Source organism: Esox lucius, chromosome 24 (assembly GCF_011004845.1).
Source record: "Esox lucius isolate fEsoLuc1 chromosome 24, fEsoLuc1.pri, whole genome shotgun sequence".
In the NCBI taxonomy this organism is placed as follows: Eukaryota; Metazoa; Chordata; class Actinopteri; order Esociformes; family Esocidae; genus Esox; species Esox lucius.
This window is the reverse complement of record NC_047592.1, coordinates 1,570,525-1,593,564: the sequence shown is the minus strand read 5'-3', so window position 1 is coordinate 1,593,564 and position 23,040 is coordinate 1,570,525. Positions and strand designations below refer to the sequence as shown.

The 23,040-nt window shown below is 40.4% G+C and overlaps 1 protein-coding gene across 1 annotated transcript; it reads right to left on the bottom strand.

Moving 5' to 3' along the window:
• Window positions 1-234: 234 nt before the first annotated feature.
• On the bottom strand, window positions 235-11,704 carry LOC109615432 (low affinity immunoglobulin gamma Fc region receptor III-like). The gene is made up of 6 exons (XM_034290771.1): window positions 11,620-11,704; window positions 8,053-8,079; window positions 7,534-7,803; window positions 6,772-7,017; window positions 797-949; window positions 235-326 (listed from the first exon to the last, which is right to left on the bottom strand). Exons 1-6 carry the CDS (start codon window positions 11,648-11,650, stop codon window positions 235-237), a joined length of 819 nt encoding a protein of 272 aa, XP_034146662.1. The 5' UTR covers window positions 11,651-11,704.
• Between the last annotated feature and the right edge of the window lie 11,336 nt (window positions 11,705-23,040).

The window sequence follows — 23,040 nt, the reverse complement described above, 5'->3', positions numbered from 1 at the left end:
TTACCTGTGTTGGTGGAGGTCTTTGTAAAATACATTTGAATGACTGATTGATATTACCTGTGTTGGTGGAGGTCTTTATAAAATACATTAGATTAACTGATTGATATTACCAGTGTTGGTGGAGGTCTTTATAAAATACATTTGAGTGACTGATTGATATTACCTGTGTTGGTGGAGGTCTTTATAAAATACATTTGATTGACTGATTGATATTACCTGTGCTGGTGGAGGTCTTTATAAAATAAATTTGATTGACTGATTGATATTACCTGTGTTGGTGGAGGTCTTTACTGCAGAGTAGACTGGATCAGCTCCTGGAGCCTTCACTGTTGGAAAAGAGACAACAAAACATAAAAACACATCCTCCCCGTTTGTGTTTAGGGGAACTGGTTACAGTTGTGCATAATCTTGGTTATTTTTAGGTTTAAGCCATAGCGGATCCAGTTATGGTTTGACTATGGTTTGGGAATAAGAAACATGGATATCTGGGTGAGGGTTAGGTCTCAGGCACCCACAATTATAAAAACACAAATGTGTGTTCACCTTTCCTTCCCCTATGTTCTTGGTCCTGTTTGATTCTAACATCAGCGTAGGTCACCTCTCTGGGGTCAGATGTCTCCTCCTCTGAAACAACATTATAATCCCTTTGATCAATATGGTCCTTTCTTACAGTTTCTTAAATCTGGAACACATTCATTATTCAGGAATTAAACTATCCCTAACCCCTATAGAATCAGTCTGAAACAAATGTAGTTCATACACACATTGCATTGTAAAAAATAATTAAACAACTGACCTTTGGTCCTCTTTCGGTAGCAGAACATCAGCAATAGAATTGTCAAAGAGATGATGAGACCGGCCACTCCAGATAGAGAGAGAGGGAGGAGTAGAGGAGATGATGTGGAGGAAGGAGGTGTAGAGGATAAGGAGGGTTTGGAGGAGGAAGGGGCTAAAGAGGGGATAGAGGAGGAGTGGGTTGAGGAGGTAGAAGCTTGAAAATCAAAAGGATAATCTGACATTAGGAAAGAACACAGACAGAGAATCCTGATCAAACTCTTAATCTGGAAATAACAGTATTTTAGTCGCTTGGTACTGTTTATACAAGTATGTTGTAATCTTTTGCGTAAAAACAGAACAGATCATCAGATTATTATTTGTTTATTTTATTTGTAATCACATCTGAAAAAGATCAGTGTGTAACCTAGAATTTTTTTTGTCACATTAAAATACACTGCTTAAAAAAATTAAGGGGACACTTCAATCACACATCAGGTATCAATGAACTAAATCTTTACTTACATTGTATCTAATTCGCTCAGAACAAAACGATGTAACAACGGTCAACAGAACCACATACACCAACACCGAAAATCAAAGTAAACAACTGAAATCACAGGCTGTTGCAACTTGTGAATTTCATCAGGGCAACTCATAATGTGACTCAGTAGTGTGTATGGCCCCCATGTGCCTGTATGCACTCCTGACAATATCTGGGCATGTTCCTGATGAGACAGTGGACAGTGTCCTGGTGGATCTCCTCCCAGTCCTGGATCAGGGCATCAGTGACAGTCTGTGGCGCTACTTGGTTGCATCGGATGCATATATACATAATGTGCCAGAGGTTCACAATTCAGATCTGGGGAACGTGAGGGCCAGTCAATGGCATCAATGCCTTCGTCATCCAGGAACTGCCTACACACTGACCACATGAGGCTGGGCATTGTCCAGCACCAGGAGGAACCCAGGGCCCAATGCACCAGTGTGAGGTCTGACGATGGGTCTGAGGATTTCATCCCGGTACTTAACAGCAGTCAGGGTACCGTTGGCTAGCATGTGGAGGTCTGTGGACCCTCCAGGGATATGCCTCCCCAGACCATCACTGACCCACCACCAAATGCTGGATGATGTTGCAGGCAGCATAACATTCACCACAGCGTCTCCAGACTCTTTCACGTCTGTTACATGTGCTCAATGTGAACCTGCTCTCATCTGTGAAGAGAACTGAGCACCAATTATGGTTTTCTCTGTCGATTGTCAATCAACCTGCATAGTGCTGGTCTGTGAGCACAGCTGCCACCAGAGGATGTTGGGCCCTCCTGGAGTCTGTTTCCAAAAGTTTTGTCAGAAACATGCAGACCAGTAGCCCACTGGTGGTCATTTTGTTGGGCTCTGGCAGTGCTCCTCCTGTTCCTCCTCACACAAAGGAGCAGATACCGGTCCTGCTGCTGGGTTGATGCCCATCTATACCACCCTGTCCGGCTATCCTTGTGTAACGGCTCGTCTCCTGGTTTCTCCTCCATGCGCTTGAGACTGTACTGAGAGTCACAGCAAAATGTATTGTGACAGCATGCATGGATGTGCCATCCTGGAGGAGCTGGTCTTCCTGTGCAACCTGAATGGGCTGCAGGTACCGCCTCATACTACCAGTAGTGACAAGGACAATAGCAAACTGCAAAAACCAGAGAAGAATCAATCAGGAAGGATAAGGAGAGAGCAATGGTCTGTGAACACCACCTGCAAAACCATTCCCTTTTTGGGGGTTGTCTTGCTGTTGCCTCTCCAGTGCACCTGTTGTCACTTTCATTTGCACCAAAACAGGTGACATTGATTCACAATCTCTTATGCTTCCCAACTGGACAGATTGATATCCCTGAAGTTTAATTGATTTGGTGTTATACAGTGATGATTACGGGTTCCCTTAGGTTTTTTGAGTAGTGTATATGATGTTCATATAAAGTACACACATATATTTTTATAGGATTTTCTTATCTATTCAAGCAACCATTTGATGAATATACTGTATTTATTTTACATTGTTTTGCCTACTATATGCAGATTGAAAAGTACAGAATCACCACCCTGAGGCCATTGATTTTATATGTGACCTCAGTGGGATTCAAACCCACAACCTTGGTGTTGGTACTGTGAGCTACAAAAGACCGCACTATGTACAATACAATACTGTCATGAACAGGATATGGTTGCCATCAGTAGTAGTAATCACAACTGGTAACAACATATACAGCTCTGGAAAAAATGAAGAGACCACCGCAAAATTATCAGTTTCTCTGACTTTACTATTCATAGGTATGTGTTTGAATAAAATTAAGTTCTGTTTTATTCTATGAACTACTGACAACATTACTCCCAAATTCCAAATAAAAAATATTGTCATTTAGAGTATTTATTTGTAGAAAATAACAACTGGTCAAAATAACCCAAAAATTATGCATTGTTTTCAAATCTCAATAAATGCAAAGAAAACAAATTCATATTAATTTTTCAACAACAAAATACTTATGTTTTAACTTAGGAAGAGTTCAGAAATCAATATTTGGTGGAATAACCCTACTTGTTAAACACAGCTGTCTTGCGTCCTTGCATGCTCTCCACCAGTCTGTCACATTGCTGTTGGGTGACTTTATGCCACTCCTGGCACAAAAATGTAATTAGCTCGGCTTTGTTTGATGGCTTGTGACCATCCATCTTTCTCTTGATCAAATCCCAGTGGTTTTCAATGGGGTTCAGGTCTGGAGATTGGGCTGGCCATGATAGGGTCTTGATCTGGTGGTCCTCCATCCACACCTTAATTGACCTGGTTGTGTGGCATGGAGCATTGTCCTGCTGGTAAAAACAATTCTCAGAATTGGGGAACATTGTCAGAGCAGAAGGAAGCAAGTGTCCTTCCAGGATAACCTTGTACTTCGCTTGATTCATGTGCCCTTCACAAAGACAACTTTCCCTGATTCCAGCCTTGCTGAAGCATCCCCAGATCATCACCGATCCTCCACCAAATTTCACAGTGGGTGTGAGACACTGTGGCTTGTAGGCCTCTCCAGGTCTCCGTCTAACCATTAGACGACCAGGTGTTGGGCAAAGCTGAAACTTGACTCATCAAAGAAGATGACCTTACTCCATTCCTCTATGGTCCAATCCTTACGGTCTTTTGCAAACTTCTGCCTGGCTCTTCTTTGCTTTTCATTGATGAAGGTTTTTTTCTAGCTTTGCACCTAGGAGCCTGTTTCAAACAGTCCTCGTCGTGAACTTCACCCCAGCTGCTGTTTGCCATTCTTTTTGTAGGTCACTTGATGTCATCCTACGGTTGTTGAGTGACATTCGAATGAGTTGACTCTCGGTCAGTGGACAGTCGTTTTCGCCCTCTGCCAGTCTGTAGCTTTGTTGTCCCCAATGTCTGTTGCTTGACCTTGTTCTTATGAACTGCTGTCTTTGACATTTTCAGGATGGAAGCAACCTGACGCTCACTGTGTCCCTCTGCCAGTAAAGCCAGAATTCAACCCTTCTTTTCCTCACTCAAAGCTTTTCTTTTCAACTCTTTTGTCATGCTGAATAGTTATTTTTTTATTCAAATTACCTTGCACAGTTTTTGGCATCCAGCTGGTCCTATTGCAAGAGGATGGTGATGACCACAGCAGTGGTTTTTATCATTTTCCTCGTTAAATTAGATTTGGTTCAGGTAATCACCTAATCAGTACCTCATTAAGTAAAATGAGTTTTGCCTGTGTTGGAATTTAACATACATTGGAATGGAAGGGCTGCCATACATGTAGAGATGCTTAGTTAATAAAAAATCCCAGAGCTGTATAACCATATAAACCACATGAACACTGGTAATGGCTGAATCTCAAATTGCATACTACATACTACTAGTACGTAATTCGTGGATTATGGTGAAGTACATACTGTTTTGTTTAGTTAGCTAGTATGCCAGTATTGGGACTGATTGGGACATACTACCTCATCATAAAACTGTGTCCTGACATTAGATCATGTCAGGACACAGATCGTTGCGCATTAACATCACGCCAAGTTTGAATATTTAGCTAATTTCTGTTTACTTCCTCCACAAATAGCATCTATGAACTGTATGGCTATTGCCACTAGCCGTTTTAACAGCTTATTAGCCAGTAATAAGCCTACTAGTATCTACTTACTACTTGGAATAAGAATTGAGCAATTGCTAGCGAGACTACAAACAAACTGTACACTGACAAACCTATTTCATTTCATGGCACAACAATCATAGCTTTTCTTTCATACATGAATGTCATTGATGCAATAAATATCAATCTAAGTGAGGATATAACTGACTTTTTCATCATATGAAAAGATGAGAGAATCGTGGGAACCCCTCTTTTACTGCACAAAGGGTTGTTGTCTTTATTACCCCAAAAAGCATGCACAGATGCATACTTTGAAAATCCACCTGAAATAGAAGACCATCTGGGAACTTTTGGCATACTATTTTCAGTGTACAATGGTTTGGGACATAGTAATCTTTTTGCCCCATAATGTCTTTTCATTATGGACGTGGAAGATTTATTACCACCATACCCATGAGTATGTCACCCTCCTACAGCTCATGGATAAGTCATGTCATGTCATCACTAGTGACCAATATCATGGTTGGATTTGCAATGCCAAAGCAGTATTTCCACAGTGCATAAAAAATTAGATTCAAGATAGTAATTGGGATGTGGAGAAAATATCATTAGAAAAATGCCAAAAACAAAATGTATGCAAATAAGTGTAGTGTTTGCTAAACATATTTGAATGCAAGACAATGTGTTACAAGTGTGATCAGTTTGGAGATTTGTACTAACAGTTCTGAAAAATCACCACATACTATTGATAATAATACCAACGTGACCTAAAAAAAATTACAGTCAAAATCAAACAGTTTTTGACAGTTATGATCAAACTGTATTGATCTGGATATTGATATTTCTAATAAAACTGTATTGATCAGGATATTGAAAGTTCTGATCTGGATATCAATGCTAAAACAGATGTCACAGCTGACAGAAAATGTTTTCACTGTAGATGGCACATATCTAAAATAACATATTTCAATGTATCCTATTTAAACGTAAGATAAATACATTGAATATAATGTTTCTCACCTGTCACAGTCATCCATCTATCTGGTGATTCTCCTAGTTCATATTCTCACCTGTCACAGTCATCCATCTATCTGGTGATTCTCCTAGTTCATATTCTCACCTGTCACAGTCATCCATCTATCTGGTGATTCTCCTAGTTCATATTCTCACCTGTCACAGTCATCCATCTATCTGGTGATTCTCCTAGTTCATATTCTCACCTGTCACAGTCATCCATCTATCTGGTGATTCTCCTAGTTCATATTCTCACCTGTCACAGTCATCCATCTATCTGGTGATTCTCCTAGTTCATATTCTCACCTGTCACAGTCATCCATCTATCTGGTGATTCTCCTAGTTCATATTCTCACCTGTCACAGTCATCCATCTATCTGGTGATTCTCCTAGTTCATATTCTCACCTGTCACAGTCATCCATCTCTCTGGTGATTCTTCTAGTTCATATTCTCACCTGTCACAGTCATCCATCTATCTGGTGATTCTCCTAGTTCATATTCTCACCTGTCACAGTTATCCATCTATCTGGTGATTCTTCTAGTTCATATTCTCACCTGTCACAGTTATCCATCTATCTGGTGATTCTTCTAGTTCATATTCTCACCTGTCACAGTCATCCATCTATCTGGTGATTCTCCTAGTTCATATTCTCACCTGTCACAGTCATCCATCTATCTGGTGATTCTTCTAGTTCATATTCTCACCTGTCACAGTCATCCATCTATCTGGTGATTCTCCTAGTTCATATTCTCACCTGTCACAGTCATCCATCTATCTGGTGATTCTTCTAGTTCATATTCTCACCTGTCACAGTCATCCATCTATCTGGTGATTCTCCTAGTTCATATTCTCACCTGTCACAGTCATCCAGCTCTCTGGTGATCTTCCTAGTTCAGGGTGTCTACAGCTGTAAAGTCCTTCATCTGACTGTGATACTGCAGGGATGGTCATCTCTCCTGTAGACTCAGTCCTGATGAGGGATCCATCTTTGTAGAAATCAGCTGTGAGGTCAGAGGGATTTGTCTTATTTCTGCACTTCAGAGTCACATTAAATCCCTCAGTCACAGGAAGGGCGGGGCTCTCCAGGATCACATGACCATCTGTACAACACAGGAGCAGGTAGATAATATGTCCAGTATTACACACAGAACAATATACAGTACTTGATTTTAAAACATAATATATAATATTCAGTTTCACACAACACAATATCCGTATAGTATTTAGTTTCAGACACATTTTGTATTTCTTTTTTATTTAACCGTGGGGACACAGATCTACGTCTGATTCACAAGTGTGCCCTGTGAACACAGTGGTCAATATAAAAATACATAGACATACACAGTTAGTTGAAACATACACATTCATCAATATTAAAATACATAGACATACACAGTTAGTTGAAACATACACATTCATCAATATAAAAATCCTTAGCCATTACAAACTGAAACAAGGGCACTAAGGCATCCAAACCAAGTTCCGACAGGATTACACAATATATAGTAGTTCATTTCACAAACTAGGTGTAATTGTATAAAACGTAAAATAATTTAAAAAAAATTGATACCAACATATTGTTAACATTTTAAAACATTTAGTTGTAATGAACATACCAGTTACTGTGATGTTGACAGTGTTTTTGTGTTTTCCAGAGACACACCAGTAAACTCCACTGTCTGTTGATTTGGTTGAGGAGATGATGCAGCTGGTTCCATTAAACTTTCCCCATCTATCACCACACTCTGTAAGCTTTCCACTTGTTGGGTTCCTCTCCACTCTCCTTCCAGTAGAACCACCCAGAACCTCACAGCTCAGAGAGACAGACTCATATTCAAAGAACTGAGATCTGTTGGGTCTGACAATCAGAGAAACTGGAGACTGACCTGGGAAGAAAACAGATTGTAAGGGGTGGGGATTATATTCAGTTATACAAAGCTTCATAGAGATATGATATTCTCCTGCACTGCAAAAATATCACTCCCAAAAAATCAGTCTTTGAGTTGTGAACATGATTTGAGTGGGTTTCACGTCTGCATTACACTGACAGAGTCATTAGTAAGTAGTAAATAGTTTATAGTATATTATCATGAAAATGATCTGAGAGAGGAAACATAAATACTGTAAATTATTACCTGCAGCCACTCTGGAGATGAAAAGCACTGAAACACAGAGAAATACAGAGTGAGTGTTGAAATCTTTTTCCATCCTCTAACACTTTGAACTAGCTGGTTGTTAGACAATTCATCTAGAAAGAAGATATAATAGTGAAAGGTTCATCATCTGGATCAGTGGTGTTGTTTTGGTTTAGATACATTAGCAAGAGTCCACCTCCTTTTCATTTTTATAATGAGAGAAATGCCTTTAGTGGCGATATGGGCACCAATATACACTGCTCAAAATAATTTAAGGAACACATAATCATCACTGTATAACACCAAGTAAATTAAACCTCAGGGATATCAATGTGTCCAGTTACGATGCATAAACCATTGTAAATCAATGGTTTTGCAGGTAGTGCCCAACAATTGCTTTCTCATTATCCTTCCTGACTGATTCGTCTCTAGTTTTGCCAGTGTCCTTGACACTACTGGTAGCATGAGGCGGTACCCATTCAGGTTGCACAGGTAGTCCAGCTCCTCCAGGAAGACACATCCATACATGCCGTTGCAAGAAGGTTTGCTGTGTCTCCCAGTACAGTCAAGAGCATGGAGGAGATACCAGGAGACGTTACACGAGGAGAGCTGGACAGGGCCATAAAGGGCATCAACCCAGCACGACCAGAGCCCTACAAAATGACCTCCAGCAGGCATGTGTGCATGTTATCCTGACCAAACTGTCAGAAACAGACTCCATGAGGGTGGCATGAGGGCCCAACGTCCTCTAGTGGGACCTGTGCTCACAGCCCAGCATCATGCAGCCCGACTGGAATTCGCCAGACAACACCAGAATTGGCAGGTTCTCAGGTGAGAGCAGGTTCACACTGAGATTGTGACAGACGTGAAAGTATCTGGAGACGCCATGGTGAACATGATGCTGCCTGAGACATATCCTTCACACAGACCACGCCAGCCAACGGTACCCTGACTGCTGTCATTGACTGGCCATTACAGAGCTGAATCCAATTGAGAACTTCAGGGACGTTATGTATCGGTGCATAAGACGCCACCAAGTAGTGGCACAGACTGTCCAGGAGCTCACTGATGCCATGATTCAGGTCTGGGATGAGATCCACCAGGACACCATCCATCGTCTCATCAGGAACATGTCCAGAAGTTGTCAGGAGTGCATACAGACACATGGGGGCCGTACACACTACTGAGTCACAAATTGAGTTGCCCTGATAAAATTCACGCAAGTTGGAAAGGCCTGGAATTTCAATTGTTTACCTTGATTTTCAGAGTGAGTTTGAATCCAGCCCTCAATGGGTTGGTGATTTTGGATTCCATTGACTGTTGTTACGTCATTTTGTTCCAGGTAAATTACACAATGTACAGTAAAGAGTTTCATCTTTAAAATATTTTCTTTATCGACACCTGATGTGTGATTAAAGGGTTCCCTTAATTTTTTTGAGCAGTGAACTTACATATAAAATATTTGTGGGGAGACCAGTATGTATGTAGCCTGATAAGTGTACAGGAAAATGCAATTTACATTTTAATAAAAATGTAATACATATATATATTCAGTTTCAATGCAGTCAATACTGCACCTGACTTTTTGGATGCATTCAGATTCCGTTCCAAAATTTAGATTCAAAACCTCTTGAACTGAAGATGATTCTGTTTGGTGTGCTTCAATGCTTTAGAAATTGCTTTGCGATTTCTAACCAAGTGGCGCTCTGACTCCTGCATATTTCTGCCAACCATGTGCCTGGTAGACATTGATAAGTCATCAAAATAGTAATAGCTGATGTATAAATACAATTAACTTGAAAGACAAACATTTTTAAAAGCAATGAATGACAGGAACAAAACAGAGAATTTGCTGTGAAATTAAAGGATTTATTTGAAGTAAATTTCTGTATTTCTATAGATTAATAATGTCATTTTGTTTAACATTATGAATCTGTTTTTAATTGTCTTTCTTTGGCGTCCCAGCTGACAAAAATGTACCATACATTTACAGATTTTTTTTTACAGTAGATATAAAATCTGCAAACCGCAGATTAGGTTTTTTAATGATGGTTTTGTAGCAGTGGCTACTTCCTTGCTGAGCAGCCTTTCAGGTTGTCATTGTAGGACTCGTTTTACTGTGGATATAGATACTTTTGTACCGGTTTCCTCCAGCATCTTCACTAGGTTCTTTGCTGTTGTTCTGGGATTGACTTGCTCTTGTCGCACCAAAGTACATGCACACCTCTTTCCTGAGTGGTATAACAGCTGTGTGATCCCAGGGTGGTTATACATCTTCCTGAGTGGTATGATGGCTGTGTGATCCCAGGGTGGTTATACATCTTCCTGAGTGGTATGATGGCTGTGTGATCCCAGGGTGGTTATACATCTTCCTGAGTGGTATGACGGCTGTGTGATCCCAGGGTGGTTATACATCTTCCTGAGTGGTATAACAGCTGTGTGATCCCAGGGTGGTTATACATCTTCCTGAGTGGTATTACAGCTGTGTGATCCCAGGGTGGTTATACATCTTCCTGAGTGGTATGATGGCTGTGTGATCCCAGGGTGGTTATACATCATCCTGAGTGGTATGATGGCTGTGTGATCCCAGGGTGGTTATACATCTTCCTGAGTGGTATGACGGCTGTGTGATCCCAGGGTGGTTATACATCATCCTGAGTGGTATGATGGCTGTGTGATCCCAGGGTGGTTATACATCTTCCTGAGTGGTATGACGGCTGTGTGATCCCAGGGTGGTTATACATCTTCCTGAGTGGTATGATGGCTGTGTGATCCCATACTTGTGTATGGTGGTTATACTTGTGTACTATTGTTTGTACAGATGTGGTACCTTCAGGCATTTGGAAACTGGCATTTTGGAAATTAGAAATAAATGTTTTTTTTTAATCATGAATCTTACTGTCGTTTAGTGTCTTTCTTATTATGGAGAACAGACAGAAAGAAAGATATCTGCTGATCTTTATTTTCACTGGGTCATATTCCACTTCAACAGATCTCTGTTTTTAGGGGCAGACATTGTTGTTCAATGAACTTTGTGGGGTTTTTATATGACAGGGAACCTCTAACCCCCACCTGAATGTCATCATATTAACTGGAACAACTGACTTACCCACTTTGATAGAAGTCATTATCCTAGAGGTTGACATCATAAGAGTAAACATTTTTTTGTGTTGTTTGTTAAAACACACTTTTATTATGACTCAAGACAAAGAGCCTATTGTATTTTGGGAGGCATTTATGCTGGTATACAAGTCATTCAAAATAGCTGACAAAAAGGTTTTTTAACACAATCTTTGCAAACATGTTTTGGCTCAACAGCTCCACATTTACATCCAGAGCCCTACAATCCTGGAATGAGTCCAAACAGTGTAGTTATGGGGAATCAGTGTAAATATAAATGACTTAAACCACATATAATGTATATAGGAAATGTAATGAACCTGTATATTTCTGGTAATATAAACTCTTGAATGAACCATTACTGTGCTGTACACATGAACAGAGTAATATTGCTTGATTTCCCTAAACCTCCTGTTGAGTAAACTTAGGAAGAGGGAGAGTACTTACAGAGTATCCAATAGAGTGGTGTCACTTCCATCCTGGGTTGATGATGATTGACCCTCTGTGATCTACAGCAGATCTACTAGACTTCTAGACCCTCCTCCTCCTTCCTGTTCTGACACACTGACACCCCCTATTGGAGGAGGAGAGGTGAAAGATGACACCCTTAGTGGAGGAGAAGGAGAGATAGAAGATGGCACCCCCTATTGGAAGAGAAGGAGAGATAGAAGATGGCACCCCCTATTGGAAGAGGAGTGGTAGAAGATGGCACCCCCTAGTGGAGGAGAAGGAGAGATAGAAGATGGCACCCCTATTGGAAGAGGAGTGGTGGAAGATGGCACCCCCTAGTGGAGGAGAAGGAGTGGTGGAAGATGGCACCCCCTAGTGGAGGAGAAGGAGAGGTGGAAGATGACATCCCCTAGTGGAGGAGAGTTGGATGATGACACACCCTAGTGGAGGAGAGCTGGATGATGACATCCTTTAGTGGGGGTTGTGACCCCCCCGGGGGGTCACCAGATGACTTTTTGGGGTCACAAGATAATTTCAAGAATAAATATATTTAAATTAAAGTACTTTTTTTTAACTGCTATACTGCATATAAGGGGGAATACAACTAGAATATGTCAAATATTAACTTTTTTTAACGTAAAGAGGTTGGTTGAATCTGTTGAGTGGGTTACTGTAGCCTTTCTATGGAGTCACACTTTCCTGCTCTGTGCTTTTTAGTTAGCTTTCTCTTTTTTTGTAAGGTACATTGAATTGCTTCTATGTATGAATTGAGCTATATAAATAAACTTGCTTGCTTAGCTAGCAAATTAACATAGACTCATAGGTGGAAATCCCAGAGGGGTCAGGGGACACACAACCCCCCATCCTAGGGAAAATTCTGAAAGGTGACAAAGTCTACTGTCTGAAAGGCATTCATTGCACATAGCTAACGTGAGGTTAATTCAGTACGTTTGTTTTATGTTGATAGGGTTCACATACAATAGATACATTTGCAGAGCTACAGTAGCGAGCAAACCGATGGTGCAAACTAAAACAGCATTACAGCACTACTTCAGCTGATGAAATCATTCCTTCAGAAAAGCAATCAACTTCCAATGAAAATCAGCCTACAGGAAATGAGAAAAGGATAAGACCATCCAAACTGACAAGCCATTCAAAAGTCAAAATTATCAAGAGGAATTCCTAGTTTGGATTCTCTTGCTTTACCATTAACGATGTGTAATATCCCCAATGTGTTCTATGCTCAGAGGTTCTTGCACAGGAAAGTTAAAGGCCACTGAAACTGAAAAGACATTTGCAAACGCATCACTTTCATGTTGATTAATCAACTTTTTTCTCAGCTAAAAGGTGGCAGAGCTACATGCAGGCCTGGACCCAGGATGAGATGACTGAGGGTGCATTTATTTTATAAATGAGGGGGCTCACTGTCCACCAAAAGCCCCCCCCCCCCCCCCCGAGACAATACATTTAGAAGCAGTATACTATATATAAACCTGATCATAACTTTTGACTGTGATGACCAGACCCGGTCTAATTCATGTAGTACCATCGCCTGTTTATACGGGGAAAGTTCTCACTCGGAAAAGACAAGACTATTTTACAGCACAAAGGAAAAACATACAAATTTAGCAAGTTCAGTATAGGAAACATCCCGTACATGCAGCGATGTATGAAGAATTACGTCGTTCTACATCTCTTGATGTCCCGGTCTGTTGGGCCACAGATTCTTATCCACATTACAATGACTATCTTCCCTTGAAACAGTTCGATTCTGTCCAAGTTTGATCCATGAACAAAATGAATGCAACCAGAAGTCAGGGGAGAGCCATCTTTATTCAGCATGAGTCTATGATGTTGTCCTTCCATTTCTCATTTCTATCTCTTCCATAATTACAGAGGCAACACAGTGTTTTATGCCAGGATACATAGGAGGTGGCCAGTGGTCATAACCAACCATTACACATTCCAATGAGGATGAGGAATGTGGAACAGGGTGGTCCATGAGTTGAACTCATTTGGGATGAGGACTGGGGAACAGGGTGGTCCATGAGTAGAACTCCTCAGTTGGGATGAGGAATGGGGAACAGGGTGGTCCATGAGTAGAACTCCTTAGTTGGGATGAGGAATGGGGAACAGGGTGGGTGGAATTCCATCAGCATACTATAGTCGGTCACAAACCATTGCCTGATGGTGTTTGAGTTATGGAAACATTATCCCAAATTATCACGTACTTTGGTAAATGATCCCGAAATGGGACCCTCTCATCATCAGTGATCAGATCCCTGTAGAGGGTCTCTGAGAAGGTGAGGAGAGGCTGTGTGTTTCATGGCCGTCTAAGGGGAATACAAGTTAGCACACCATGCCCTGACAAAGCAGCACTCATAGTGAAATTCCCTCCCCGTTGGACAAGCACATCGACAGTAGCTCTGTGGTCAATGACATTTCGACCACGCCTTCTGCTTTTGGCCCGGTTGAAGCCAGCCTCATGATATATGAAGTTGTGAGGTGGTTCACTTGATTCCAGTTCCATTTTACACTACATCCCAGAAGATAAAAAATTAGTTTTATGAATTACATGTGTTTTCATTTTGGACAAGATACAGTTACATTAAATGTGTACATATTGTCTGTTTTTTTCTAGAGGCTTAGCAAATTTGTACAGGTCACACTTACTGTCCTGTTTACTGTGAAGTACTTGCTGTATGCACATAGATGTTTTACCTGTACATACCGGACCACACGTTTTTTATTTTTATGGGATTCACATTCAACAGTAGGTCATAACAGAATGGCACAATTATTTAAAAAAAACATGGCAACAAAGAAAAAAAGTCTGCATACCCTTAGTTCTTAATACTGTGTATTGTCCCCTTTGGCTTTTTTGTGTCATTGGCCCAGTAAAGGCTTCTTTCTGTCAACTCGACCATGCAGCTCATTTTTCGTCACGTATCATCGTATTGTGCTCCTTGACACAACCGCTCCGTCTTTTTCCAGAGCAGCCTGTATTTCTCCTGACGTTACCTGTGAGTTTCTCTTTGTATCCCAAACAATTCTTCTGGCAGTTTTGGCTGAAATCTTTCTTAGTTTACCTGACCTTGGTTTGGTATCAAGAGATCCCAGTATTTTCTACTTATTAATAAGGGATTAAACAGTACTGACTGGCATTTACAAGGCTTTGGATATCTTTTTATATCCTTTTCCATCTTTATAGTAGATTCTTTACCTTGTTACGCAGATCTGTTGACAGGTCTTTTCTGCTCCCCATGGCTCAGTATCTAGCCTGCTCAGTGCATCCATGTGAGAGCTAACAAACTCATTGACTGTTTATACACAGACACTAATTGTAATTTAAAAAGCCACAGGTGTGGGAAATTCCCCTTAAATGCCATTTTCACCTGTTTGTGTCAGCTTGTGTGTCTGTAAAAAGGCCAAACATTCAAGGGTATGTAAACTTTTGATCAGGCCCATTTGGGTTATTTCTGTTCTCATTATGATTTCAAAAGGAGCCAAAGAACTATTTGATAACAAATGGCTTCACAATCCTTAATTTTTTTTTTATTTTTTTTTATTATCAGTCATATTTTCAAAATCCATGCCAAAATGTCACTATTTCTGCGAGGGTATGCAAACTTATAAGCACAACTGTACACTAATTAGTTTATTACAACAAAAAATACAGTTATTATCTCTAGCCTACAAAATATACAATATTTAGTTTCACACAACACAAAATGCAGTAATTAGTTCATGACAACACTATATACACAAATTAGTTTCACACAACACAATCTACAATTATTCATTCACACAACACAATATTGTCCTCAGGTAACCACATCACCCAAGTGTAACCCAATTCTAGTAATACAATGTTCTTTTTTTGTTGTTTTCTTTGCTTGATGCAGGCCAATAATTTCACCTCTCTGAAACACAGTGTCATCTTTCCACAACAATGGGATACGTCTTCTGTCATGTTATTACAGATTTTTCTGAATGCTTAAACACTAACAGTGATTCTTGAAGCATTATCTCTGAAACCATTAACACTAGTAGCCAATGCATTTACCAAGTGCCAATCTGAATGCACATTCTCTGCTTTACACTCAGTTTGTAATTTTATAACACTTTTTGCAAAACTGTAAACACAACACATTGCTTTACGCTCAGTTTTCAATTTAATAACACACTTCTAGCAAAATTGTAAACATTGGCCTCTACATTGCTACACTATTTCGCCAGTTGCCTTTCCACATTGGCCCATGTGAAATAACTTTTAGATAATGGGTTTACACACAAACTATAAATAAATTATCCCATTTCTGGACACCCTCCACAATGACCAGAAGCCAGAGCAGCCAAGGAATGTTAACATCTGGGACAATTTTAGTTTCCACCAGGCTTCTGTGGTCTGAAAGTGGTTCACAGGTATGGAGACTCCCCAAATAATCTCCATTCTTGATTCCTATTGAAGAATCTTCTCATGGCGTTGGAAGGTGTATGATCACCAGCCCCACCAATGCATCCCCCTTCTACAGTCAATGGAGGAAGCGCATGGAAACATCGATCAGGGGTCATGCCAGGCCTGGATACGGCCAGATGACTTTCCACACTGCCTAGCTCAAGACAACATGCCATGTGATATTGCTATTTGCTAACCCCGGTCCTATTATTCTGCTAACCCTTATTTTCTATGAACGCCACACAGAGGAAACAAAAGCAACAAGTGTTTTTAATTAATACTATGAGTGTGTAGTGTGCTTCAAATGCACACTTTAACACTCTCTTTTTGAAAGTTTTGCAAGAACTGTTTGCATTTGCAAGAAATATATAATGTTTTGCTGGTATGGTGTAAGGCTTTATGGTTAGTGTATAGAGTTTTGCAACAACAGCCTATAGTTTCAAAGTGCCCAAGCAATCAGAAAACCTGTAAAAAATGAAAAGCTACTTACTGCATCAGTTAGGGTGAAAATAATGTTTTCCAGCTGAAACATTATTTATTCAATCATAGGCTCTTAAGTATTTGCTTATTTAAATCCAAACCATGACTTTTTGGGGGGCCATATAGTTATTACATCAACTTACATTCTGTAAACATTTAAAAACATTTAGTTATATTGAACATACCAGTTACTGTGATATTAGTAAATGGTGATAATTAACATACCAGTTACTGTGATGTTGACAGTATTACTGTGTTCTCCAGATTCAGACTGACACCAGTAAACTCCACTGTCTACTGATATGGTTGAGGCGATGTTGCAGTTGATCCCTTCTAACTTTCCCCAGACATCACTACATTTTGTAAGGTTTCCATGTGCTGGGTTCTTCACCACTCTCCATCCAGTAGTGTTCCCCTGAACCTCACAGCTCAGAGAGACAGACTCATATTCAAAGAACTGACGTCTGTTGGGTCTGACAATCAGAGAACCTGGAGACTGACCTGGGAGAAATCACATTATCCTGGATTATGAAACTACACAATGTACTGTACACTTTGTTAGATTCTGTCCAAGTTTGATCCATGAACAAAATAAATGCAATCGTAAGTCAGGGGAGATCCATCTTTATTCAGCATGAGTCTATGATGTTAACCTTCCATTTCTCATTTAAATCTCTCTCCAATAATTACAAAGTGGACACAGTATTTATGCCCCAGCACATCCCCTCCAATATCTGTCTGTCTTCCAATAACATACGTGTATTCTATATCCTAACCTTACATGGCCTAATAGTGTCCCCTCTTAAGTTTCTTGGCTCCACAGCTTATCAGGTTGTGTGGGGCCCCTCAGTAGTAGATACCAACTGCTTGTGATACGGTACCTCATACAGCACAAGATAACAAACCACTCCTCTAACAAGAGAATAGAACTAAAACACATGCATATCATCAGGTACACACAGGTTTCCTCACAATGGTATGTGCCAACCTACGGTCCATGGGTCTATTCATAGAGTCTATGACAGTCAGATGGAAAACTCCTATCAGGAGGTATGGACAGGATGTGTGGAAATCATCAGAAATGGGGCATCACATTTCCTACCTACTGTCCTTCGTACAGAGATCATTAATACTCTCATACATTGTCTAATTCAGCTACTTTTCATGCCCAATATCTATCAACTTTTACAACACTGTAGTAAAAATGTGTTCAAGATCATTCTTCAATAAAGTGTGATCAAGGATTTATTATTATGTTATTTCACAGTTTTCACATTAAGAAGTTTAATTACTATATGTTTTTGCCTAATAAATTGTGACAGATAATATCAGTAAGAAATGTCAAGTTTTAGCAAACACTACAGTACACTAATTTGCCTTAATTCTGTCTGTTTGGGGTTTATTTTCTTATTTTTTCTGTCTTTGGCATTTTTGCCATTTTGGCTAGGTGAATCCAGACGTGATATTGGTTAACAGTGATGTAGTGGCGTCTTATCCGTGGGCTAAAGGAGGGTGACGGTCATAGAACGTCCACCTCTATTATAAAAAGGACATTATGGGGTCAGGTCTAGGGTCAGAAATCATTCCGATATCACACAAAATTTGGGGGCTGAGGTCTACCACCCCAAGTCTCAAATTGCATACTTGCATACTATATAGTATGCCAGATTAGTATGCGAGATGATTAGTATGTCCTAAACCACAGCACGCTGAAAATAGTATGCCAAAAGTTCCCGGATGGTCTATTATATCTGGTGGATTTTCGAAGTATGCATCTGTGCATGCTTTTTGTGGTAATATAGACCACAACCCTTGCACATTAAAAGAGGTGGGGTTTCCATGATTCTCTCTTCTTTTCACTTGACGAAAAGGTCAGTTAACGTCATAATGCAGCAATAATCTATGATTATGTTTAGCCTGGGGGTAACATGTTCCCCTGGGAGGAGTTTCCTCTAACCCAAACCCAGGAGACCACACCTCCTAGCCACCCTCAGGACTGGGAAATAGTATGCTGAGGTATCCACCTGAATACTAGGAATGTTCCTTCTACTGTAACGTAACATTAATGAAATGATGTTCCTTCTACTGTAACGTAACACTAATGAAATGATGTTCCTTCTACTGTAACGTAACACTAATGAAATGATGTTCCTTCTACTGTAACGTAACACTAATGAAATGATGTTCCTTCTACTGTAACGTAACACTAATGAAATGATGTTCCTTCTACTGTAACGTAACACTAATGAAATGATGTTCCTTCTACTGTAACGTAACACTAATGAAATGATGTTCCTTCTACTGTAACGTAACACTAATGAAATGATGTTCCTTCTACTGTAACGTAGATGTAACCTGTTTGACCTTAGGAGGACCCTTGGACCACGCCTGAGGACCAACAGGCCCAAAGGACTCGTAGCTGTCCCTGTGTGAAGTCCTTCTGGTTGTGTTGCTGCCTGATGATTCCTGCTGACACTGCCCACACCTCACCAGACTGTCCCAGTCCTTGGTTATGAAGTGGACTTGGATTCTGTTTTAGAACTCTGGTTACAGCCCACCTGCATTCATTGGCTTGTTTGTCTTCTGATCATGCAAAAACATTGACTTGGCCCATAAGGTCATGTATTCTTATAATCTATGCAGCACAGCCTGAAGAGGACTGGTCAACCCAGAGTCTGGTTCCCCTCTAGGTTTCTTCATTTTCTTAGCCACTGTGCATTAACTCTTGTTGCTTGCTCTATGGGGTTTCAGGCTGGTTATCTGTAAAAGCACTTTGTGACGACTGATGAAAAAAGGGCTTTAGAAAATAAATGTCATTGATTGAATTTTTGCAAGGAGGAGATAGCCTCTCTGATCAATCAAAAAGCAATCTGCAACTTTGTAGGAGCTTTGGGCCTATATGGCAAAGACTGATTAATATGTGGATGTGACCACAATATCACAAATGCTCCACAAATCTGGCCTCTGTGGGAGGATGGAAAGAAAAAAAACATTCCTCAAAAACAGCAACATTGCAGATTCTAAGGACATGTGGCAAAAGGTGAACAAAATGTTACTTGATGCAAAACGATGTGTCTGGCAAAAACCCAACACATCACCCAAAGAACCCCATTCCTCCAGTAAAGCACAGCAGTGGAGCATCCTGTTGTGGGGGTGTTTCTCCTCAACAGGGACTGGAGCACTTGTCAGGACAGAAGAGAAAAAGGACAGTGCAAAATACAGATAGATTCTTGATGAGAACCTGCAGCCTTCTGCTGGGAAGTTGAAATGGGAAAATGGATCACGTTTCAACATGACAATGACCAAAAGCCAATTCAACCCTACAGTGGCTGAAGGACAAGAATATGAATGGCCTAGTCAGAGCCCCAACCTAAATCCTATAGCGAATCAGTGGAAAGTCCATAAGCGGTCACCATAAATTGTAAACTTACCCTAACCCTAACCTTAACCCATTTTAATGGTCTTACCTGTAGACTTACCCTAACCTTAACCCATTTTAATGGTCTTACCTGTAGACTTACCCTAACCTTAACCCATTTTAATGGTCTTACCTGTAGACTTACCCTAACCCTAACCTTAACCCATTTTAATGGTCTTACCTGTAGACTTACCCTAACCCTAACCTTAACCCATTTTAATGGTCTTACCTGTAGACTTACCCTAACCCATTTTAATGGTCTTACCTGTAGACTTACCCTAACCCTAACCTTAACCCATTTTAATGGTCTTACCTGTAGACTTACCCTAACCTTAACCCATTTTAATGGTCTTACCTGTAGACTTACCCTAACCCTAACCCATTTTAATGGTCTTACCTGTAGACTTACCCTAACCTTAACCCATTTTAATGGTCTTACCTGTAGACTTACCCTAACCTTAACCCATTTTAATGGTCTTACCTGTAGACTCACCCTAACCCTAACCTTAACACATTTTAATGGTCTTTCCTGTAGACTTACCCTAACCCTAACCCATTTTAATGGTCTTACCTGTAGACTTACCCTAACCTTAACCCATTTTAATGGTCTTACCTGTAGACTTACCCTAACCTTAACCCATTTTAATGGTCTTACCTGTAGACTTACCCTAACCTAAACCCATTTTAATGGTCTTACCTGTAGCAGCGACCTGAATTTGTCTGGGATTGGATCTGGAGTCTTCTCGTGTATTTATCCATGATTAACCATGCAAATGGATGATAACAGCCTTCTGAGCCTACCAGTAGGCTAGCAGGCCCCTTCTGACCCATATCTATGAGGCTGATGACCACTGATAACGCCCATTCAATCCAATGATAACATTCAAATCGCCTGGAACAGTACTTCAAAGAAGAATGAGTAAATATTGCACAGTCAAGGTGTGCAAATTTAGTAGAGATGCATTCAAAGAGACTCATGGCTGTAAATCAAGAAAAATGTGGTTCTACCAAGTATTAACTCATGGGGGTATTTTACAGTGGGGATAACAAGTATTTGATACACTGCCGATTTTGCAGGTTTTCCCACTTACAAAGCATGTAGAGGTCTATAATTTTTATCATAGGTACTCTTCAACTATGAGAGTCGGAATCTAAAACAAATATCCAGAAAATCACATTGTATGATTTTTTTATTATTAATTTGCATTTAATTGCATGACATAAGTATTCTGGCTCTCACAGACCTGTTAGTTTTTCTTTAAGAAGCCCTCCTGTTCTCCACTCATTACCTGTATTAACTGCACCTGTTTGAACTCGTTACCTGTATAAAAGAGACCTGTCCACACACTCAGTCAAACAGACTCCAACCTCTCCACAATGGCCAAGACCAGAGAGCTGTGTAAGGGATAAAATTGTAGACCTGCACAAGGCTGGGATGGACTACAGGACAAAAGGCAAGCAGCTTGGTGAGAAGGCAATAACTGTTGGCGCAATTATTAGAAAATGGAAGAAGTTCAAGATGACGGTCAATCTCCCTCGGTCTGGGGCTCCATGCAAGATCTCACCTCGTGGGGCATCAATGATCATGAGGAAGGTGAGGGATCAGCCCAGAATTACATGGCAGGACCTGGTCAATGACCTGAAGAGAGCTGGGAACACAGTCTCAAATAAAAAAACATTAGTAACACACTATGCCAACATGGATTAAAATCCTGCAGCGCACACAAGGTCCCCCTGCTCCACACAGTGCATGTCCAGGCCCGTCTGAAGTTTGCCATGATCTGGATGATCCATGGGAGGAATGGGAGAAGGTCATGTGGTCTGATGAGGCAAAAATAGAGCTTTTTGGTCTAAACTCCACTCGCCGTGTTTGGAGGAAGAAGAAGGATGAGCACAACCCCAAGAACACCATCCCAACCGTGAAGCATGGAGGTGGAAATATCATTCTTTGGGGATGCTTTTCTGCAAAGGGGACAGGACGACTGCACCGTATTGAGGGGAGAATGGATGGGGCCATGTATCGCGGGATCTTGGCCAACAACCTCCTTCCCTCAGTAAGAGCATTGAAGATGGGTTGTGGCTGGGTCTTCCAGCATGACAACGACCCGAAACACACAGCCAGGGCAACTAAGGAGTGGCTCCGTAAGAAGCATCTCAAGGTCCTGGAGTGGCCTAGCCAGTCTCCAGACCTGAACCCAATAGAAAATCTTTAGATGCAGCTGAAAGTCTGTATTGCCCAGCGACAGCCCTAAAACCTGAAGGATCTGGAGAAGGTCTGTATGGAGGAGTGGGCCAAAATCCCTGCTGCAGTGTGTGCAAACCTGGTCAAGAACTACAGGAATCTCTGTAATTGCAAACATTAAGTTCTGCTTTTCTGATGTATCAAATACATATGTCATGCAATAAAATGCAAATTAATTACTTAAAGTTCATACAATGTGATTTTCTGGATTTTTGTCTTAGATTCCGACTCTCATAGTTGAAGAGTACCTATGATAAATATTACAGACTTCTACATGCTTTGTAAGTAGGAAAACCTGCAAAATTGGCAGAGTATCAAATACTTGTTCTCCCCACTGTATATGTATAGGGTATTATGGTTTCAATTTAAATACATTTTCAGAATGTATTTATTTATATTTTTACTTATATGACATTTTGGGTTACTGTGTAAATAAAGTTGTAACAGTGAGATTTTATGTGTTTTCATTTAAGGCAACAAAACTTGAACATTAAAGGGGGTGGTGACTTTCTATACTGCCTGTACAGCATATTCACCACATTGTTGGGTGATGATCAATTAGGAATAATAGTGATACTATCATAAAAGGTATTTTAAAAGTTAATGCATGTACAAAGGCTAATGACATCATCACATGCTTGTGTAAATAGTATCAAAGGAACAACAAACTGTAACAAAGACCTACTAACATGCAGTGAATCCACAGCTGTCCAAGACTGAAAAGAGAAAGATACAGAGAATGAGAGAAAACAAGACTCATTAATCCTCACATATTGTCAGAAATATATATTTGTTGTACAGTGACCTCAAGACTTATTG

Excerpts from the sequence above, each read along its gene's own strand:
- LOC109615432 (XM_034290771.1), bottom strand. The coding sequence starts at position 11,650 with ATGGAAGTGACACCACTCTATTGGATACTCT. Across the intron at positions 7,018-7,533 it reads TGTCAACATCACAGTAACTG|ATGGTCATGTGATCCTGGAG; the intron begins GTATGTTCATTA and ends TGTGTTGTACAG. Across the intron at positions 950-6,771 it reads GAGCTGGATGACTGTGACAG|CCCCTTCCTCCTCCAAACCC; the intron begins GTGAGAATATGA and ends TCCCCTCTTTAG.